Source organism: Pipra filicauda, unplaced genomic scaffold (assembly GCF_003945595.2).
Source record: "Pipra filicauda isolate LSUMZ 115617 unplaced genomic scaffold, ASM394559v2 scaffold80_size11013439_pilon, whole genome shotgun sequence".
Lineage (NCBI taxonomy): Eukaryota > Metazoa > Chordata > Aves > Passeriformes > Pipridae > Pipra > Pipra filicauda.
In genome coordinates, this window is record NW_024104987.1 from 8,762,200 (window position 1) to 8,781,774 (window position 19,575).

General features: G+C 41.3%; 1 protein-coding gene across 2 annotated transcripts in view; it reads right to left on the reverse strand.

Moving 5' to 3' along the window:
* The window catches only part of OGFOD3 (2-oxoglutarate and iron dependent oxygenase domain containing 3), a 35,216-nt gene that overhangs the window by 2,319 nt on the left and 13,322 nt on the right, over window positions 1-19,575 (reverse strand). Inside the window, exons 7-9 of one of the 2 annotated variants that reach the window (XM_039390300.1) lie at window positions 16,091-16,244; window positions 9,954-10,077; window positions 5,975-6,216 (exon numbers count right to left, since the gene is read on the reverse strand). In XM_039390300.1, the coding sequence (XP_039246234.1) occupies window positions 6,086-6,216; window positions 9,954-10,077; window positions 16,091-16,244 (409 nt within the window). In that variant the 3' untranslated portion in view covers window positions 5,975-6,085. Of the gene's footprint in view, window positions 1-5,974; window positions 6,217-9,953; window positions 10,078-16,090; window positions 16,245-19,575 lie in introns of those variants that run through there. The other variant, XM_027715673.2, reaches the window with a different exon arrangement.

The following is a 19,575-nucleotide window of genomic DNA, read 5'->3' on the forward strand; positions in this document are numbered from 1 at the left end:
CAGCAGGTTTACAAGCACCTGTGGCAGTTTCTCAGCATTGTACCAAGTATTTGCTATTGCTTTCTGTGCCTGCTCTGGTCACTCACTGTTCAGTCAGGTTACAGAGTCGTGTATCAGTCATGTACAAATTCACTTTCCTTAGAAAGAGCCACTCCATCAGTGCATTGCCTTGGGAATTGTTTAAGAAATGCAAGTGCTTCCTGCTGTGCCCCATCCTGCCCAAGCTCTGACCATCACCACCTGCCTCGGGGCTCTCCGAGGTGAAGTGCAGTGACTCTGATGTGACAGCAGAGGTACATTGGCATCCCCCTGGATGAGACAGCAGAATGGAGCCCTCTGCACTTCCACATTATTAAACTCTTCCGAGGACAAACGAGTTTGATGTTTAGCAACTGACTCCGAACTGACGCGACTCCACGGGACGGCTCCGGTTCTCCTGAGGAACCAAGGAATGCTCACCTGCACAGCTGCTTCATCCCAATAGCTTGTGTTGTCCCTACTCGGGCTTTTTTCCCACTGTTCAAATTAAAGTTCGTTTCAAAGGTTGTCAAAGGGAACTCCTGTTGCCAATCTAACTGTGCCTGGGATGTGATCAGGCAAAATGAAACACTTAGATGCCTATTTAGAGTCTGCACAAGATAAACTTACCCCATCCAGCCCTTACCCCATCTCCACTGTAAGAATGGGCATGTAGCTGGTTTGCTCTTCTATAAGTGACCCAAAAGATCCAGAAGTTCCTTTGCTTGCACACTCCTAAGCAGCACACGTGGGAGACTGGGACGGAACCAGGCTGGCTTTATGGAGCTCAGTTTACCCACTAATCTCTGAATTCAGTCTTTGGGAGCAGCCCCTGAGTCCCTTTCACACTGGGTTCCAGCTCACATCTAATCCTCATGCAGTTCAGAGTCTTTCACAGCTGCCAAGCACAAGTCATCTCATACTCTTCTGTTCCTGTGGCTGCACATCAATAATGGGTAAAGCTTTACATATGTAAAGAGCAGAGTCATTCATATGCACAGCTCATTTCCACCTTGGTGTCCTGCTTTTCTGGATGAAAGGCTAAATGAAGGCAACATGCTCCTACCCTACAAGTGTTGCAATGAGTGCTGCCCTCAAGGATTTCATACAAAGTCCCTGCCTCATAATTTTTTTTTTCCTTTTAAACCTTATTTCAACATCATCAAAGTACTTTGATATCAATCCCTCACCTACTCACCCAAAGCTTTGCCTTAAACTGACTTTCAAGCTGTTTTGTTTGATCTCTTTCTAGAAGTTGTAGTAATTCAGAGTGGGACAAGGTTCACTGTATTGTTTAAGCCAGTTAAACTGGATTTTTTGGCTACACAGAAGGTCTTTTAAGTCCTTTCTTTAATAAATATGCCTTCATATATATGGTATCTTACAGCTCCTTGTGTATCTGGTCCCATATCCATCAGCTGGGGTCTCTGGGTCACTGAACAAGGCTACAGTCAGTTTTCAAAGATGCTTTGTCCTCACTTGGGAAAAATTTCTTTTAACCTTAATTTCTTTGCAGTTTTTGAAGCAAAAGCACACTTTCTCTATGGTACATTATTTTTAAGAGTATAGTATAAATGTTCAAAGCAAGGGTAAAGAATGTTAATTCCCACCCCATCCAACAAAACCTTCCAGGGGTATCTGACAATATCTTTATCCAGAGACTCATGGGGAAAAGACATGAGATAAAATAAAGCTGTGCCATTAGTAAGAGATCTCTATTTGACAACACCACCTGAATCTACAGCTTGTTTTCTCTTCCTTCCCATGTTTTTTATACTTTCCAGCATTAAATGCTAGAAAGTGTTCAGGATGGAGTTTGGCCAAGGCTCAGCTGATGAGCTGCTGCTCCTTGCAGGCTGCAGAAAGTGTTCTTGTGGTGCAGCTGTTCCCCTTCCCGGGTCATGGATACACCTCCAGCTCTGCTTCTGGACTGGGATTAGTCCAGAGCTCCAGCTCCAGGTGGAGCTGCTTCCCAGTCCCTCTTTTCCATGGCCCTCAGGCATCCACACAAGTTTTAAAATACTTAAGAGTAAGCAAAGGATAAATTGTATTTGGGATGAAAAAACTACTGTCATGGGAAATTCATTGGAATGTGCCACCCTGTGACAGTGACCAAGGACTGGGAACTCCCCACAAGCTCTTACAGGAGGCAAGACTTTAATTGTATCAGTGCTCACCACTTATTCTCCTGATTTTTTGAGAATCCATCTTTGCATTGCTCCACAGGAATCACTATTTATGAAGACATGCAAGTGCCAGTCACAAGCTCCACTGCTATGAATTTTATGTGATCCCAGTTTAGATGAAGCAACACTGTTATTTTCAGGAATAATATTTAACAAGCAGCAAAAGCAACAGACATTTCACTGTGCAGCAATTTTCTCCCATTTAATTGCTCAAACAAAACCACTAGAGGAATATATGTATTAAATATGAGCTTTTGCTTTTCCCTGCTTTTGCTTTCCCAGTTTTAATTCATAATTGCCTCTTAGCAATGAGTTCTTTTCAGATGTACTCAGAAAACATCACCACCACAAGGAGCAGCAGACAGGTGGGAAAAAATTATGCACTCAGCTATGTCACAGTAAAAAATCAGTATTCCCATAAGACTTGCTCTCAGCAGATTTTATCTGTCTTGAATTTTAACATTCTGTTGCACTTCCATAAACAAGCTGCCTTCAATTTGCTACCCAACCTCTCCTGAGAGGCAGCACAGACTGGAACAAAGTGCAAAGGAAACTATTTTCAGTGACATCTACACCCCTGACATGTAACTGTGACCTCAAGGAAACCATTTACTCTCCCATTGGTTTCCTTGTCTCTAAAATGAAAGTTGTACTGACCTATTCTAACAAGGTTTCTGTGAAAATTAATCAGTAAGCACCAGTACAATACTTGGCAGTTAACACACGTTCTCTTTTATAAGTATTATTAAAAAATACCTTCTGCTGTTCTTATTCTGAGGGAAAATTAGTCAGGCACACCAGGTTAAATTATAACAAGGTATAAAGAATATACAAAAAGGTTTTGAGAACCATTCAAATGTTAACACCCCACAATGCTCATAAGAAAAAATGCTACAAGATTATTATGCCTCTAATACTAAACATTCATTGCATAACTTAGGTTGGAAGAGACCTTGGGAGGTTACCTGGTACAATTCCCTTTCTCAAATCAAGGCCAATTTCCAGATTATATCCGACTCCTGAGTCCCACCAGGTTGCCCAGGGCCGTGTCTGACACACGAGTGCAGCATCCACACACCTCCCAGGGGTGTCTCAAATCTTCTGTTACCCCTGTATCTCCTGTGCCTGATTTTTGAGTGTGGGGAATGGAGCAGATGATCTCCAGAGGTCCTTTCCCACCTCAGTTATTCTGATTACACATGGAACAGGCCCTTCACAGGAATATCAGCTTTGGTAATCACTTGTATTTGCAGCCTGTTTTGCCACTGGATTCCAATCCCCTTCATGCTCCCATCCTTCACGTGATATTGCCCCTTCTGCTTTCTTGGCAGCATCCTTCTGGCCCTTCCAGTTTAATTCACTGCCAAATCTCCTTGTAAACTCCTTGGGTCATGAGAACATCAAGGAGAAACTGCAAATTATATGTTAGATTGTCTCAACCATGTAAGGGAATGACAACTGCCCCCCTGCTCTCCTCCTTGGCCTGCTGGGCACCAGGGAAGGGCAGGGGCCACCCCTGCCTGGTGCCAATGCCAGGGAAGGGATGCAAAGCAGAGCTGGATGAATGGAAAGGGTCTCTCCTCCACCCACTGTCCATGGCAACTGGTTCTGCTGCTCAGAAGGAAACGAAGCAACTCATCTGTCTGCTTAAAGGGAGGCAGGAACCATTTATTTGGCACCACAGGTCTGTTCAACATCTTCCATCCTGTGCACTGACAGCTTCGACTGTCTGCTTAACATTTATCAGCTCTAACTGGTACTTGGGAAAGGAGGAGAAACTGCATCTCATCTGCTGAGTGACACCAGGGCAGAAGCACTGCCAGGGAAACTGCACAAACACAACTGTGTTCTTCTCATCCTTGTCATCTGCCAAGGATTAATCACTAATTCATTCTCATATCAAGTGTCCAAGGAAACCCATCAGATCATTAGGCAAAGAACCTGATGATAATACTTTCTGCAATCACACAAAATAGAACTTATTTAATATACTTATTCAGTTACTTATACATAAATGTTGAATGGGGAGAACTTTAGGCAAGCCCTTTAAGCAAACCCCACAAAAAAACATGGAGTGACAGTGTCTGTGACTGCCCTGATATGGGGTGAAGAGAGCCCCCCAGAACAGAGGGCACAAGCTTCTCTGAACAATTTTGCTACATATATGTCAAGCACAGAACAGAAGAAAGAAGCCCATGGCCTTAAAAAAACCCAAAAAAACCTACCTGCAATGGGCATTAAAACCTAATTACCAACTTGTCCTGAAATTACTTGCTGTTATAAATAAAATCACTGATTCACACAGTGAAGTCCTCCCACAGCCACCTTGTAATTTGTAAAACTATTACCAGTACTATCAAAAAAGTACTTGCTTTTAGTTTAAATTTAGAAGGACCTGGCATGAAAACTTCCAAATTACAGTTTTTAAAGAAAATGAATGAATTTATTTCCTACTAAAATGTACATAAACATTTTTAGACTTCAACAGAATCCCTGTCTGCTTCTCTCCTATCAGCACAGTTGGCTGCTCAAAATCTCAAGTTTTTTCTCTGTCTGAAGGTGTGACAACCCAGGGGAGTATTTAGAAGTGAAATTTGTATAACTGCTCTCTCCATATCAGTTATGAGACCTTTTGGCTCCACTTCTTCTCCCTACAGCCAAGAGAAGGACAGGGACATCACCCAGTTCTCCCCTCAGTGCTCAACCTCACCCAGCCAAGATGCCAAGTCTGCTCTGCTCCCGTGTCAGAGCAGCTGCAGAAGTTCCAAACTGGACCCCTAAAGAAAGTTCTCACTCAGAACAAAGTGTTGCAATCACATTAAATAACCTCCCCATCATCTCTTTTCCTTTTCTTGACCATCCCAAACATGGCATGGTCAGTAGAGCTGTGGCCAAATCACATGGATGCCCAAATTGTGGGTTTTGGACTTGTGATAGAGCAGGAATTCCCCCTTACATTTAGTAAATCACTGTAGCACAAGCACAAGGGTAACCTCTGCTGCCCACTTATTAAAAAAATGCCCTTTAAACAAAAAGGCCTCATGATTTCATCTATGGCATATGACATTCACACTCACAAAGCTTAGGAACCAAGAAATGAACTGTCATTACTGAACCACACAGTGAAACACAGCTGAACCTGGGATTTTATTTTACTTTCCATCCTTCCAGTGGCCCAGCCAGTGATACATTTACTGACCACTGCTCTCCTCAGCAACAGCTGCCTCAACCAGACAGTGTATTTATCTGAAGTCATTAATAAAAACACCATGTTAAGTGCAGGTCTGACCTGCACTCCCAGGTATCCATTGCTTTATGGGCCTAATTAAAATAGTATTTCATTTAATGCCATAATTAACCTTGATGACATAATAATGTCATCAAGCACCGCTAGAATACAAAACCAGAGCCTGGCAGCCAATTATCCTTCCACAGGTAACAAAACAGAAAGCAAAAGAAAGAGTTCTATAGAGAAATGAGGAGCTATTTTCTCTGTATTTTTGTCACAGTTGCAACAGCTCCTCCTTTTTCTACCATTTTTCTTTGCAATCACCTCGCAGTCCCTGGTGCAGTTTGTGACGAGTATTGTAAATCCTGGACTTTGCATGGCTGGTTCTTGCTGAGCTGCATTTCCTCCTCACCAGGACTGGCAGCTACTTCTGGAGAACTTTTTAAAAAAATCCTTCTCGACTTTCAGCTGATACTGATTTAACTTCAAGATGTGCTCCAGTTTTTACTGACTGGAGCAAAACTAAAGCTAAGAATGGCAGATTATCATGATCTAGATTGAATCTGGATGATGTGGCTTGAATACAGAGAAAGATCAGATTATCTCAGTGGGGAAGAAGAATGTCCACTGTTCCATGATACAAGATAAATTACTAAATACATGCTTTAAACACATTTTTCACACCTTCTGTTAATGCTGCTGTGGGAGTTCTGGACCTGGAAATCTTACTTTTCATGTCACTGTGCTGCATCTCCTCAGCCTTTAGTAGGGAATTCCTCGAACCTGATTTTTTAAAGAGCACAGTAAGATAAAAATATGACAGATTCCCACCACTGCATCTGGAATACTGCACTTATTATCATGATTCCAGGATTTGAGAGGCATGCAATATCTATCCACTTACCTCAGTGAACGCACCCCACAGACCCCCAAAGCCCATTCCTGCACCATGAGAAAGCCTCGTGTGCATTTGAACATACACTGCTTTCCATCCCAAATGAAAAATAATCCAACTTCCCAAGTTCCCAAATATCTCATACCTTCAAATCAAATGGTTTACACTTTCAAAAACACACTCCTGACAGCTGTGAGAATATGCTAAGTTTGATATTCAAGGAAGAGCCACGTTTCACTCTCCAAAGCACAGAATTCATTTTGCACCGCAGATTATTTTCTTCCACAAACACATTGAAGAAGTGACTGTGACCTTTCCTTCTACCCTTGTATAATAAACAATTTGTATGAGGAACAAATTACCTTGTAAGCTGAAAATAAGTGCAGCAAAACTGACCTTGAAACCAAATTTACATGCAAATAATGAACATAGAACCAGTACTGAGATTTCACCCCAACAGCAGGGTTTCATCTACACTTTATGATAAAGTGAAGTCTGTGTCCTAATATTGTCAGTCCCCAAATTCACACAAGACTTTAGAAATGAAATTTTAAATATGGTTTACACTGACAAGCTTAGCAGCAGCATATACCAATTTTATGGCTGAAAAACATCTTGCCATTTCTTCTTAATCCTCCTGTATCTACTGAAGATTACTAAAACATGTCTCAGACCAGCAAAAAGAAGTTAATGTGGAAAGGTTTCATTTTGAAGGACCTCATTCAAAAGGTTGCTCTCCTGAACAAAACCAACCCTGGTGCAAAGGGTGAAAAAAAAATACCAGTGTGATAATTTTGGCAACAGAATTTCCATAGATATTTAAAAGAAACAGATACTGCTTTAGATCTGTTTCTTTGCACAAAAAAAATGTTTTCTTTTCAAAGTAGTATTTCCCTTGGCAGTAGGAATTGTCTTACTCATGGTACAGTGAGTTTCTTGCAGCAGACAGAGGTCCTGACTGAAGTCAAAAGATACATAGATACTTCTGCAGCCCATCAGGGCACAAGAAAGATGTGTTCCTTCATGCCAAAATTGGTTATGAATTAGCCAAAGGTCTGTACACTTGAACTGGCATCATGGTGCTGACTTGTTCATGTCTGTTGAAAAGAAAATAATCTCAAAAGCCTCGAGGTTAGTAAGTTATAATTTCTCTTTAAAGCAGGAGGTGTTTGTTAGTAACAGAACTAGGGGATGTTAAAGACCATCCTACAAATCAGAGTCTTTCACTGAAATATGTGAGAGTTGGGACTTACAGAGCTCTTAGATAATGCACAAGTGATATATACTGAGAGAAGGGATAAGCATTTTAATTTAGGTTCCACTCCTAACAGAACAGTCCTTCCTGTCCCCCACTGCCTGGCTAACACTGATCCTTACCATTAAAGTGCTGCAAATGCATCTGGAGCAGCAGTGGGACTTGCCCAGGCAGCACTTTCAAACACAAAACATCCCACAAGGTTCTCTTTTTAATTGCTTTTTCCTTTATTTCCAATTACTGCTTTTCTGCTCAGCTGCATCACTAACAATGACTTTTCTGTCCCCTGCTGTAAAGCCTGACACTTGGACAAATAGCTGCTCACAGAAAAAGAAACCTGCCCATTTGGGCACACAGCATCAGGCTCCCAAAATGCAGCCTAAGTTTGAGACAACAAGAAGTGCCAGGTTTTAGTTCTTCAATGCCATTAGCAATACTGAGAAGGTAAATTGGCTGCCAAGCACTAAAACTGAACCAGTGACTATGACAGTGATCTCTAAAAAAGCCTAGATCTCCTAAATGAGAAGCAGGAAAGCTTGTCAACATGTGGTTTTAAAAGTTGGGTTGGAGTGACAAGCCAAGCACCAAGGATCAAAAGAAGCATAAACCAAAACAAAACAAAAAGCCAAAAAGGCAAAAGGAGAGGAAAAAACACTGCAGAGGAACATTCTGAACATGAAAAATACATCAGCTTGTGCCAGCAACAGAAAAGACCCTGGGGTCATTCTCTCCCAAGCCACATTTTGTCAGCAAGAGGAGAAGTTAAGTGCAAGTGCCTTCACGTTGTACTTCTCCTCAGAAGCTTTTCTCCTTTGCTCTCAGGATGTCAGCAGTGCCTCAGGTTGTACCACAGGTAGTGACACAATCATGGACCCCTGACAGCTTGATTACACAGAGGAGTGTAGAAAGAGTTACACAGAGAGTAGAAAGGGGTAACTGGCATTAAGATGAATTTTCTGTTGTGTACATGAAGCACGTTGGAGCTGTTCTTTGCACTGTTTTGTTTCAAAGGGTGTGTGCAACCAGGCCTGTGGCACCCACTGCCCACAAACCACCTGGGAGAGGGAACAGCCACAACCAGGTGCTGTTAAAAAACCCTCAAAATGACATCAAGAGCGAACACCTTGCAGCAGAAAACCTGAAAATGAACTGGATAGGGCTGAATGGAAGCAATTTCACAGTTACAGACTTTTGGAAATTAAGCCAGGGGCACCTTGCATACAGTGCCCCTGCATTGAGCCAGGAGACAGCTCTCCTCCCACACCCAGAACTCAGCTATGATTTCTACAGCTATAAACACATGTTAATCTTAGAATTGCATCTGGCAATGAAATGGTTTCATGTGCTCCCTTTCAAAACAGAGCATTTTGCAAAAGGTGATACTTTCAGCTTAGGGTTTATTTCCAATCATAAAGGCCAAAATAATCAAACATACAATTCTTGATAGCAAACCCAGAATGCAGATAATCTCAGTTTACTGCAGGTGAGCGGATCACTGTGATCCATAATTCAAAAAACACCATCCCAATTTGCAGGCAGCAGTAGTCTAAAGTCAGTTCTGCTTGGGGTAATGCCTGTCAGCAGACAATTACTGAGGCTGTCTTTAAATGAGTAAATTTCCATCTTTTCTATCTTGAAAAAAAAAATACAGAACACAGTAGGAATATAAAGTTGTCCTTGGTTTTTTTTTTCCCTGCAAAAGTGTGGCTGGTCTTGCATTATAAAAGGTAACACTGCTGGAAGCTCAGCACTCACCTGCCAGACAGATGAGCTGAGACTGAGCTCTTTCTCTCTAGACATCCTGCCCCAGAGTAATTCTAGTTCCAAATGATCCACTTCTTATAAAAATCTCAAACCAGCCTCAAAGGCTTTTTCTTTAGGTATAACTGACAGCCATCAGAATGCTCATCCCTGTCAGATCTCCTGGAAGCAGGGATGGACTTATAACCATGTTCCAGCAGGTTAGCAGAGCTGTGGTAATCAATCAGCTTCACACCCAGCCCACAGCCATCTCAGGGGATTAAACCCACCTTGAACAGCAAAGGAACTTCAGGCCAGTCTAAAATAAGTTGTTTATTTTGGATTTGCTGCAGTCACAGCTTTGCTCTTGCTGCACAGTGCCCTGCTAAGCTGTCAGAATTGGATGGCAGTTCCTAAGCCCTACAGCTTTCAAGGAAGTCACTTATTGTGGCCCAGATATGTCAAACCGTGGCCACATTTTGGCCTTTTTTAATCATTACTTCTCATGTCATCAGTGTGAAGACAGAATGCTGCATTATTACCACACACAATCCCACAACATGTGCCAGCCCACCCAGTTAATAAATGGCACCATGAACCATTTCTCCTGCAGGCAAACCCAGGCTGTACCTGCTCGGGGCTCGACTGTCTTGTTGGAATCTGCATCCAGGAAGACAAATCGTCCTCCCCCGAAGTCCTGGGTGTAGTCAGAGAGGTAGAGCAGAGAGGTGTAGTCAAAAGAGCCATAAGTCACCTGGGGGGGAAGACAACATGACCAAAAATTACCAAATTCTGCAGAGCACAAATAATTCAGCAGATAGATCTGATGGGTTATTCTAATTATCCAGTTTTGACACAAATCCTCTGTGTTCATTAGTCTGTTCTGTTACGTGTACACACGTGCTACACACACGAGTAGCCTGTCATGTTTATTATCACAGTTTCCATAACTCCAGAAGTGCTCCTGTTGATTTCCAGCATCCAGGAGCAAAATCAACACAGTGCCAGAAGCTACACCCCTGCCTCGTGTCCAAAGTGCAGCAGAGCTCAGATCTGCTTACACTATTTCAAGATAAAGGTTAATGAGCAGAACAGCCTTTGACTAATGAATCCCACCCATTATCTAACCATGGTTATAGATTTCTGGAAACCTCACTTTTCACTTCTTCACCAGCTACCAGGCAGGAGCTTCGTGGTAATAATAAATCAGACTTTCCAAATAAACACACATTTGTTGGAGGAACTTCTACTCTTTTCCATACAGGTTTTGTTTAAAAACCTTCAAACGTGACTTTCTAAGTCTCTGCTTCTTCTCAGCCTACAGACCAAACATCCCATTTTTAAGTATAACAAAGTGATTTTTCCTTCCTTGTAAAGCATTATTTTTGCTTGATATGTACATTGAAGATGGAGAAGAGAAATATTATATATTAACGCTCAGAGAGAAGCTATCTAAATATTTAACACTGAGTCTAGCTGATTCTGAAAATATTCCCTTTCATATCTACATGTCACCAGCAATTAAAAACATCCTTAAAATCAATGGCTGTATTCTCCCATTTCTTACCAGTAAATCACAGCTCTAGGGTTCAGCATTACACTGTCAAACAGGGAAATGTGCAGCACAGTGGTACTCTATAAACACCCAGCATTTGCAGAGTGTTTTGACTGACCTGGTGACTGTCAGAGGTAGGTGCTACTTCCAAACTTCGAAGTTTTCTAAATATTTTCGGTTATGTTTCAAGTTACATTCATTAGTGCCAGTTAAATTTTTGGCTCAAGAGCAATTGTACATATTATTCTGTAAGGGCAGTGACTGAAGAGAACAGAGCAGCAGATGGAACGGGAAGACATTCTCATTCTTACTCATTTTATTATTTTGACCATAAGGGCTTAAAGGCAGAAAGCCAGATCTGGTGATAAGCTGCACTACACAGCCTGAATCACAAGAATGAGAGAAATATTACAGTGATCCCCTTCCCCCCATATTTTCCCAAACCTTGGTAGCAACACAAGGCAATAAATGGGAATTAATGAGCAAGTGGTACTGCAGCACCTCAAACCAGCCATTCTGCAGCCCTTCTCATGCAAATCAGCTCTGCAAAGCTATTTTCCACTTCGTTGATTTGGTGATAAAACTTCCCATCAATTTAAGGAAGCCTTCCAGCAGCAAAAGCACGAGCACAGTGAAGTTCATTCAGCTCATACCTGCAAGTTTAAGGCATTAAAATTGTTCTTATCAAGTCTTCAGTGGTGCAGCAATCTCTGCTCTCTCAGTGCACTCTCCATCCTCTCCAAGGTGGTTTTACCAATTCTAAACTTTTAAAGAGCTGCCTACAAACCATTTTAGCCTAACCAAACACATCTAATTGCTATAGATGACTAAATGTGCAAAGCAAAATGGCTTTTTCTGTTCCTGCCCTTATTCATTACTAACTCTCAAAAGCAGTCAGGCTCGAGAAATCCAACACTATGGAAAGGAGGCACTAAATTATACTCAGTTAAAATGCTAAAAGTCCTCCCATGTATATCAAATGTATTTGTTACCCTGGTAATGATTTCCAGTACCAGACAGGTTAGTAATTTGAATCAGAAGTTCACACTATGTGAGAAAAGCTGTCATTAAAACCAGGGGATAAGCCATACAGCCACAGCAAATCAATTTTCTCCAGCTCCTTATGAACAACTCAATAGAAAAAATGCAGGTATTTCCATTCAGCCTGATATGTCATAGAGTTAGTGTGCTCCTTTTGAGCACTCTTTACCCAAAAGAGGTCAAACATAGCTACTATTTAATGGCAGATGCTCATAATGATGTTTATATGATAGTTCTTTAAAGGCGATTATTATAAATATAACTGTCAGAATTAGCCAGACACATTTTGCAGTGGCACCCTTGGGTTTTTGAGGGACATGTTTATATGCAACTAAACAGTTTTAGGACTGTGCAAGAGGTCTGCAGTTACTAAGGATATTTAGGACAACATCCTCTGCCTTCCATTGCAGAAGAAAATTCACTTTCCAGCCAGCATCGGTCTAGCTTGGTATCTTGCAGGAAAAAAAAAAGAGTAAAAACTACTCTTTTCTCTATCTATCTACTCTACCTATATCTGTGTAGATAATCACAAAAACAGCCTTGACAGTTTCTCCCAGTGATCTATTTATTGGTAGGAACTATTCAGCAGACAGTGTAGGCCAGCAAATCCCACATCTCTGAATGACAGGGGGCAGGAGTTGAGCTGAGGTGACAGCTCTGAGCAGACACGAGGATCAACCTCCTCAAAGGACAAAGATGATGCTGTTTTAAGGCACAGGGAGATCTCTGGATGTGTTTTATAAATGTGTAACAACATTAGGGGAAGAAAATAAGAGTGAAAAGCCAGACTCAGCAGCCAGAGGGGAGAGGGCTGGGGGGGGTTGGGGACATGGAGAGCACGGTGCAGGTGAGGGGACTTTGAGGTTTGGCTGAAAAGGGATATGATTCCTGCCTTATAAATACATGGGGATGGGAGGAGGTGGAACTGAGAGGAGGGGGAAAATAGCTATGAACGGATCATGGCCAAGTTTAGGCTTAAAAAAAACCCAACCAAAATAACTTTGAGAAAATGTGCACTGAAGTCCTGGAATAGCTCTGATAGAAGAAATTCAAGGAAAACAAGCCCAGAAGGATCTTCTGGCAGAGCCTGATGATTCTGTGAAGGATGGCAGGATCCTTGCCCAGGCAGGGGACTGGAGAAATCTGCAAGTCCCACATTGCTTCTATTAGAGAACGTTCTAAGACTGCACTGCTGACAGTGTGCAACAGCAACTCCATTATAAATCAGATTTTTGACATTTGAAAGCCTCAGTTCCCAACAAATTCCGTCCAAGATGAAACTCCACATCTTAAACCAACACTCTCTTTATTTGATTTACATGCTTATAAATTCAACAAGATTAAATAAGTCATCTGGGTGATTGCAGGGTTTCCATTTCTATGTAACTACAAACCAAATAAATTTTAGGGAAAAAAAAACAACACCAAAGCCTCAGATAGACACAATAAATCTGTACTACTCCATTATGAAGTTAAAAATCTTTAAAACCAAGGAGAGTCAGATTATAAATATCATTGCAATAGGCTCTGCAACACAGGGGAAAAGGCAAGAGGGGTATTTGTGTGCTACAAGAAGCCAAAATCTTTGTAACAACTGTCAGACTTCAAAACAAGAAACGCATCAGATTCTTTTCTCAAAGGCTTAATTTTGCCTTTCTTTTGGAAAGAGGCAAGAGAAAAAATCCTATTGTCTTCTAGGAGTAACCTTCACTAGGTATTTCTGCATAGCAATTAAAAAAGTGACTTGTCCTGTTCCAAGGGAGAAGAATAAATTACGATACAACACAAAAGCATCCAACAAACTGCCAAGTTTTATTGATGTTTCTTCAACTTCCTTGTATTCACACTTGCTTTGGAGGCCACAGAAGAAGACTAATGCTCTTAACTGGGAAGCACTTCCTACCTCAGATCAATAGCAATGGATTTTTTTTTTCCTTGCTTTCACCTGCAGTCTGGAAGTGGTAAGTGAAAACTTACTTTGTTGGAGAAAGTAAAATACAAGCCAGACTGCACTCAAGGCAACCTGTGAAGCTACAACTTCATCCTATTTAGTCTCTGTTCAAACTACTTTTGATTATGAACAAGGTGTTTGGTAGCTGCCCCAACTGGGATAATTATCTCTTCATAGCCTCAAAGAATTATTTAGGCTGGAAAAGACCTCCAAGATCAACAACTGTCATAAATCAGACAACCCACTTATTCAGTATAGACACTATTAAGGTTTAGATTATGCATTCCAAGTTTAAGGGAGCACATTTTCTGTCTGTTTTGGTGTTTTGAAAGCTGAGGGGGGGTTAGAAAAAGCCAAGGCCAATCAATTGATGGATCTGCTCCCTGAACAGCCTGCCTGCAAGATAAACAAAGCATGGACAAACCAGAAGGATAAAAGCAGCAAAACATCTACCCTGCTGTCCATCATGTTCAGGCACTATCAGGCTGTCAGGACAAAGACTCGAGGGAAAAAAATCCTCTTCATGGAAATCTATTTGCTTCTAAATGACAAAATTACTTGTACGTTATAGGAGATATTTAGGTGGAAACACTTAATTGTGAGGTTATCCAACCACTTTATTCATTTCTCAATGCAAAACACATGCAGAAAAGAATAAAGAGCATATTGGCAAGCTTAATGCTTGAGCAGACACAAATCTCATTATAGTAATAAATCAGGGTCTGAAATTCTGAAATATGCTTTTTAGGGGCTGAAACAAAAAAGTGGAGAAAACAGGCATCAGCTGTTGAAATTTACTGCTTTCTCTTCCCTTGTGGCAGCCAAATTTGATTCTCTGAAACTGCAGGGAAATTATAAGGAACTGATGAATTTACTGCACTTCACACCACCAGGATCCCTGGTTTGTTCTGTGTCTCTTGGAAACGAGTGTGAGGCGCTGGAATTCCTGTGAACCCCCCCAGCACAATCTGGTCCCTGCAGCCACTCCCCACCAGCACTAGTCCAGATCATGTGGACCTCAAACCCATCCCTCTCAGCTCTGGTGTCCCACAGCCACTCCTACCCACTGGTTACATCCCAGCTTTTTAAACCAGAAGCCTCCAAACCCGGGCCTTCCCTTTGCTGGGTCAGCGCCTGCAGATCCCACCCCGCCGGACTTTCTGCTTCCAACCAGCAGCTGGGGCAGGGACCAGCACGTTTTCTACACTGAACCTGCTCCTGTTCACGTGACAAGAAAGGGCACAGGAGCTCACACTAATGTTGTGAGCAACAACAGACATTCCACTTCCCTCAGACTGGCTTTTTCCAGGAAACGCTTTCAGGCGAGGAGTATTTCTCTGGTTGATTTTCCCATCTTAGGTGTTTCAGGTCATAGACTTTGAGGTACACTGCCCACTCAGAGATTCTAGCCCTGAGCATAACTTGGATTTTGATGGGCAGATTTTTGTTTGGTTCCATTTTGGGTAATCCATGATTCCAGAGTGACTCATTTATAAATCCTGAAGACATGAAATGTGGGCATTGTGCTGTGGAGCTTCTTTGTTTGGGGGTTTTTCATGTTTGGGGCTTTTTTCCTTTCATTCTTCCATTATTTGTATTCTGCTATACTTCATAGAACCTTTAAATCCAGTTCAATTCAGCAATTAACTCAATACCAAATCAATTAAGTCCATTAAAAATGCAAAGTACTAAGCTCTGAATCTAGAGATAGAAGACTGAGCACTTAAAATAGTCACAATACTTCCATTCTAAAAAGAACACAACACTGAATTACTGAAAGGGGGTACCATACCCCCTTTGAAAAACATACAGTAAAAAAGCCTCAATTCACACATAATCGAAATATAAATGTTAAGCCTTTATCAAAAGGCTCAGATCAACTAACAGCAGTGATCAACTGACCACTGTGAAACCTCTCCTGCCAGACCTGGCTGAAATTCAGGTCAATTTAATCAATATTTCTGACAAAAGAGATTCCTGACTAGTCATTCTCACAATTTATTAATCCTAGAGAAACCAAATTAGAGAAAATAAAATTAAATGGGATGTAATGGCCTACGTTTCTAAAACTCACTTATCTCCCATTAGTTTCATCCCCTGAAGGATTTTTACAATCACCAATTTTCAAACATGTTTGACTGATTGTTTAATGCAAAATGACTTCAAAGTGATCTAATAATAGCAAGAGACCTCTGAATCCCCCCCCAGCCTCCTCCTCACCTTGTCGACGTGGGGGTGCCAGTACTCATCATGGGTTGTCTTGGCCTCTGTGCTGTTCATTCTGGAGAAGAAGGTTGGCTTGGTCAGGTACATGGAGGAAGAGTTGATCCCAAACACCTCAGCAATCCTTTGTTGAATTCTCTGTCTCACATCCCTGCAAAGAACACACAGAGCACAGAATGCTCAGTGACACCTCTCCTGCTGTTCTGAGTTTTCCTTCAGTCCCTTCATTCTCAATTTAGAGCCAAGCTTCTTCCTCAGCTGATAAATCATGAGGAACACATAACCACACTTTCTGATTTTGCCTTAAATAAAGAAGATGTACTACATCCAAAAAAGTGGTTTGGGTTGGGGTTGGTTTTTTGGGGGTTTTTTGATTCCCAGAATATCAGGGAAAAAAAACCTCTTTGTCTCCTGTGGCCTAGGTTTTACAGTTTTTCTCTATAAGCAAGCTGTTTTCCTCACTGTTTATTAACTGCTGAAAACATTTAAGTCTTTCACACAGGTATTTTTAATCCAAAGCAAGTAACTGTAAAGTTGTGCCTTCACAAAGGGTTGCCTCTGAAGAACCTTCAACTGCTTTTAGACTGATTTTGAACCACATGATCAAGTCCCTGGTACCATGAAACTCGGGGTTCTTGATCAACATATATATTGGTATTATAACCAGATCTCCTTTCAAAATGAATGCAAGATGTCTTTCCCAATTATTTTCAAAGATCAGACAAAGTGTTTCTACCTTGGCTATTCCTTGTCTTGGGAGACAAGGAAGAACAGGACAGGGCTTTTATTTTATTTCAAGGTTTTTAAGGTTATCAAAATAGAAAACTAATGGTCACATATGTGATGCTGTACAGACCTGCTGCTACAGCAGCATCCCTCTGTCAGGCCAGGGCATTCTAGAACTGCCCCTCTTGGTTCAGTCCCCAGCACTTTAAAAAGAAGAGATTTGTGCTTAATGAGGAATACCTCTGGCAAATCCCAGTAAACACACTCAGCTAACATTCAACTTTGAGGAAATTTAAAAACCAGCAAAGAATGCAATAACACAACATGATGAAATGAAAACACTGGGGTTCAAGATTTAATCCTGTTTCTTAAAACCTTTGTGTTGTTTTCTCCCAAAATACAGCACGTAACTATTTTGAAAAGCAGAACAAAATCACTTAAGGAGAATAAAGTCACTTCTTAGCCTATAAAAACTCTTCTGTACAGCCTAATTTCCACTGACCTGGCCATTACAACATTTATCAATATCACAACTGCAAGTTTTTCATTCCATTCCCTTCCCTGCTGTTCCAGACACAGCCTATGGAGGCTATTGGCAAAATACTTAAGGACAAATGTGGTGTACTTCATGTGTAAATCAAGATAAGCCAAATTTCAGCTTAAAAGGTGCTATCAAGGAAGGAGTGAGTAAGCCCAGGAACTCTGGCTCCCTTGGATCTGGTACAGCCAGAGCTTTGTTGTTCCCTTATGGACCCAGAAGCAGCAGGAGCCTCCCTTTCCTTCTTGATCCTGGCCCACTGACTCCTTATCCTTCTTCCTCTGTGTCCCCCACATAGGAAAAACTGTCGAGGGAGTTCTGGTGTACTATGGCTGCAAGGAAAAAACTTCTTTATGCTGGAGAATATAAGTATTTGCTTCCATAAACACAGCAATTATTCCCTCATTGACTGCTCAGGGCTCTGAGCAGATGCACTAATAGAGCTCTGCCATGGCAATAAAGGCACAAGTACAGCACCCAGTCTGAAGTATCAGTAACAAATTAACCCCCCCAAGTCTGTCAGCAGCAGGCCTTGTCCATTTGCACTGAGATACTGGATAAAAACTGGATAATAACAAAATGCACAGGCCAGACTCAGGGAAAGGCAGAACAGAGCTCCATGAAAAGAGCACATGACCACCAGATTCTGTAAAAACAGTTACTGAAATCTATTTTGGAGTTAGGGTGATGAGGCAGAAAATAAAACAAGCCAATGAAGTAGCTAGAAGTCCAAGGAAGATACAAGTTAATAAAAAGGAAGTTCACTAGATTGAAAATCACCATTATAATGCAGCAGCAGCAGCAAAAAGGACTAAAAGAGCCACAGAACAGTTTCTGTAAGATACAGGCTCTGCCCAGAAGAGCAAAAAATGCAGTTGGGAGCCACTGCAAAGTGATTCAAGCACGGTGACAGGAACAGTCCGAGTTCAATCCTACACAACTTCCCTGTTATCCCAGTTGTCAGCACCACTGCTCCTCCCAGGGAACAGCCCCAGAGGCAGCTGGAGCAGGCAAGGCAGGGATCTCCTACAGCCAGAGAGCCTGAACACAAATCTAACATGCAGAAAGCAAACTATCAGCTCTTCCCCTGCTCTGTGTCTCTGCTTTAATAAGCTGTAAGGTTTTCACAATAAATCTTTGACAGTGCTGTTTGCTGCTCAAGTCAACCCTCACACCAAACATCCTGATTCAAAGGTCTCCCTTCTGGATAAAGATGCATCTATTCTGTGAAACAAGAGGAACTGCTGTAATTGTGCTTGGCAGATGGTGGTTAAAGCATCAGCCTAGAAACCATAATTGATTCTGAAGCGACATAATTTTGACAGAGACAGTTTAGAAACCATCCCCCTGGCTCAGGATGCCTACTCAGGTCTGTTATTGTTGCAATCAGTAATACTTAGACACGAATTACATTCAGTTATTTCTCTCAAGAGTGTATTTTTAAACTGACCTTGGTAGGTAAGGGAAAGTAATGAAGATAAATGCTCCCAAGAACAGCAGAAAATCATTTATCAAGGCCATAAAGTACTACAATCCATGTTAAAGCACTGCCATTAATATGAACAGAAACATTTAACAATAGATTTCGTTTTAGCTTCATATGCAGCAAACTGAAACATCCCCTATATTGGCATGAAATCCCAGTGGAATACTGATATTCCCAAGCAGCTGTCTCTTCTCACAGCATCAATTCATTAGATTATTGAAAAACTGAATGCTTCTGTTCACGTGAAATAGAAATTATATATTTTCTTTAAGTAATAATCAAGGAGCCATCTCATTTTTGCCATTTTGTGATCAGAAGTAAACATGTTTTAAAGAAGTTTATCTGGAAGGACAATGGTATCTAAAAACAGTTACGGAATAGAAATAAGCTTTAAGTGATTAATATTTTAGTATAATATTAATTAATTACTATTTTAATAAAACTAATAAACCTATTTGACTACTTCAAACTCCTACCACCACTAGAGGGAGGTCAGATTCCTTCATAAAGGCAAGTAAAAAAAAAAAAAAAAAAAAAAAAAAAAAGAGTTAAAGTGTTCAAACCAGGGGCATTCTAAATTATGAGAAACCAGCTGAAATGCATAACTAAAAGATTCACTGTGTCTACTCAACAAAGAATGATTGCTCCTGAACTTTGGCCACACACCTTCACAGGCACAGGGAACTCACTGGGTTTGTTGTCTTCCTTAAGGGTGACAGGGAAGTTGAAAGC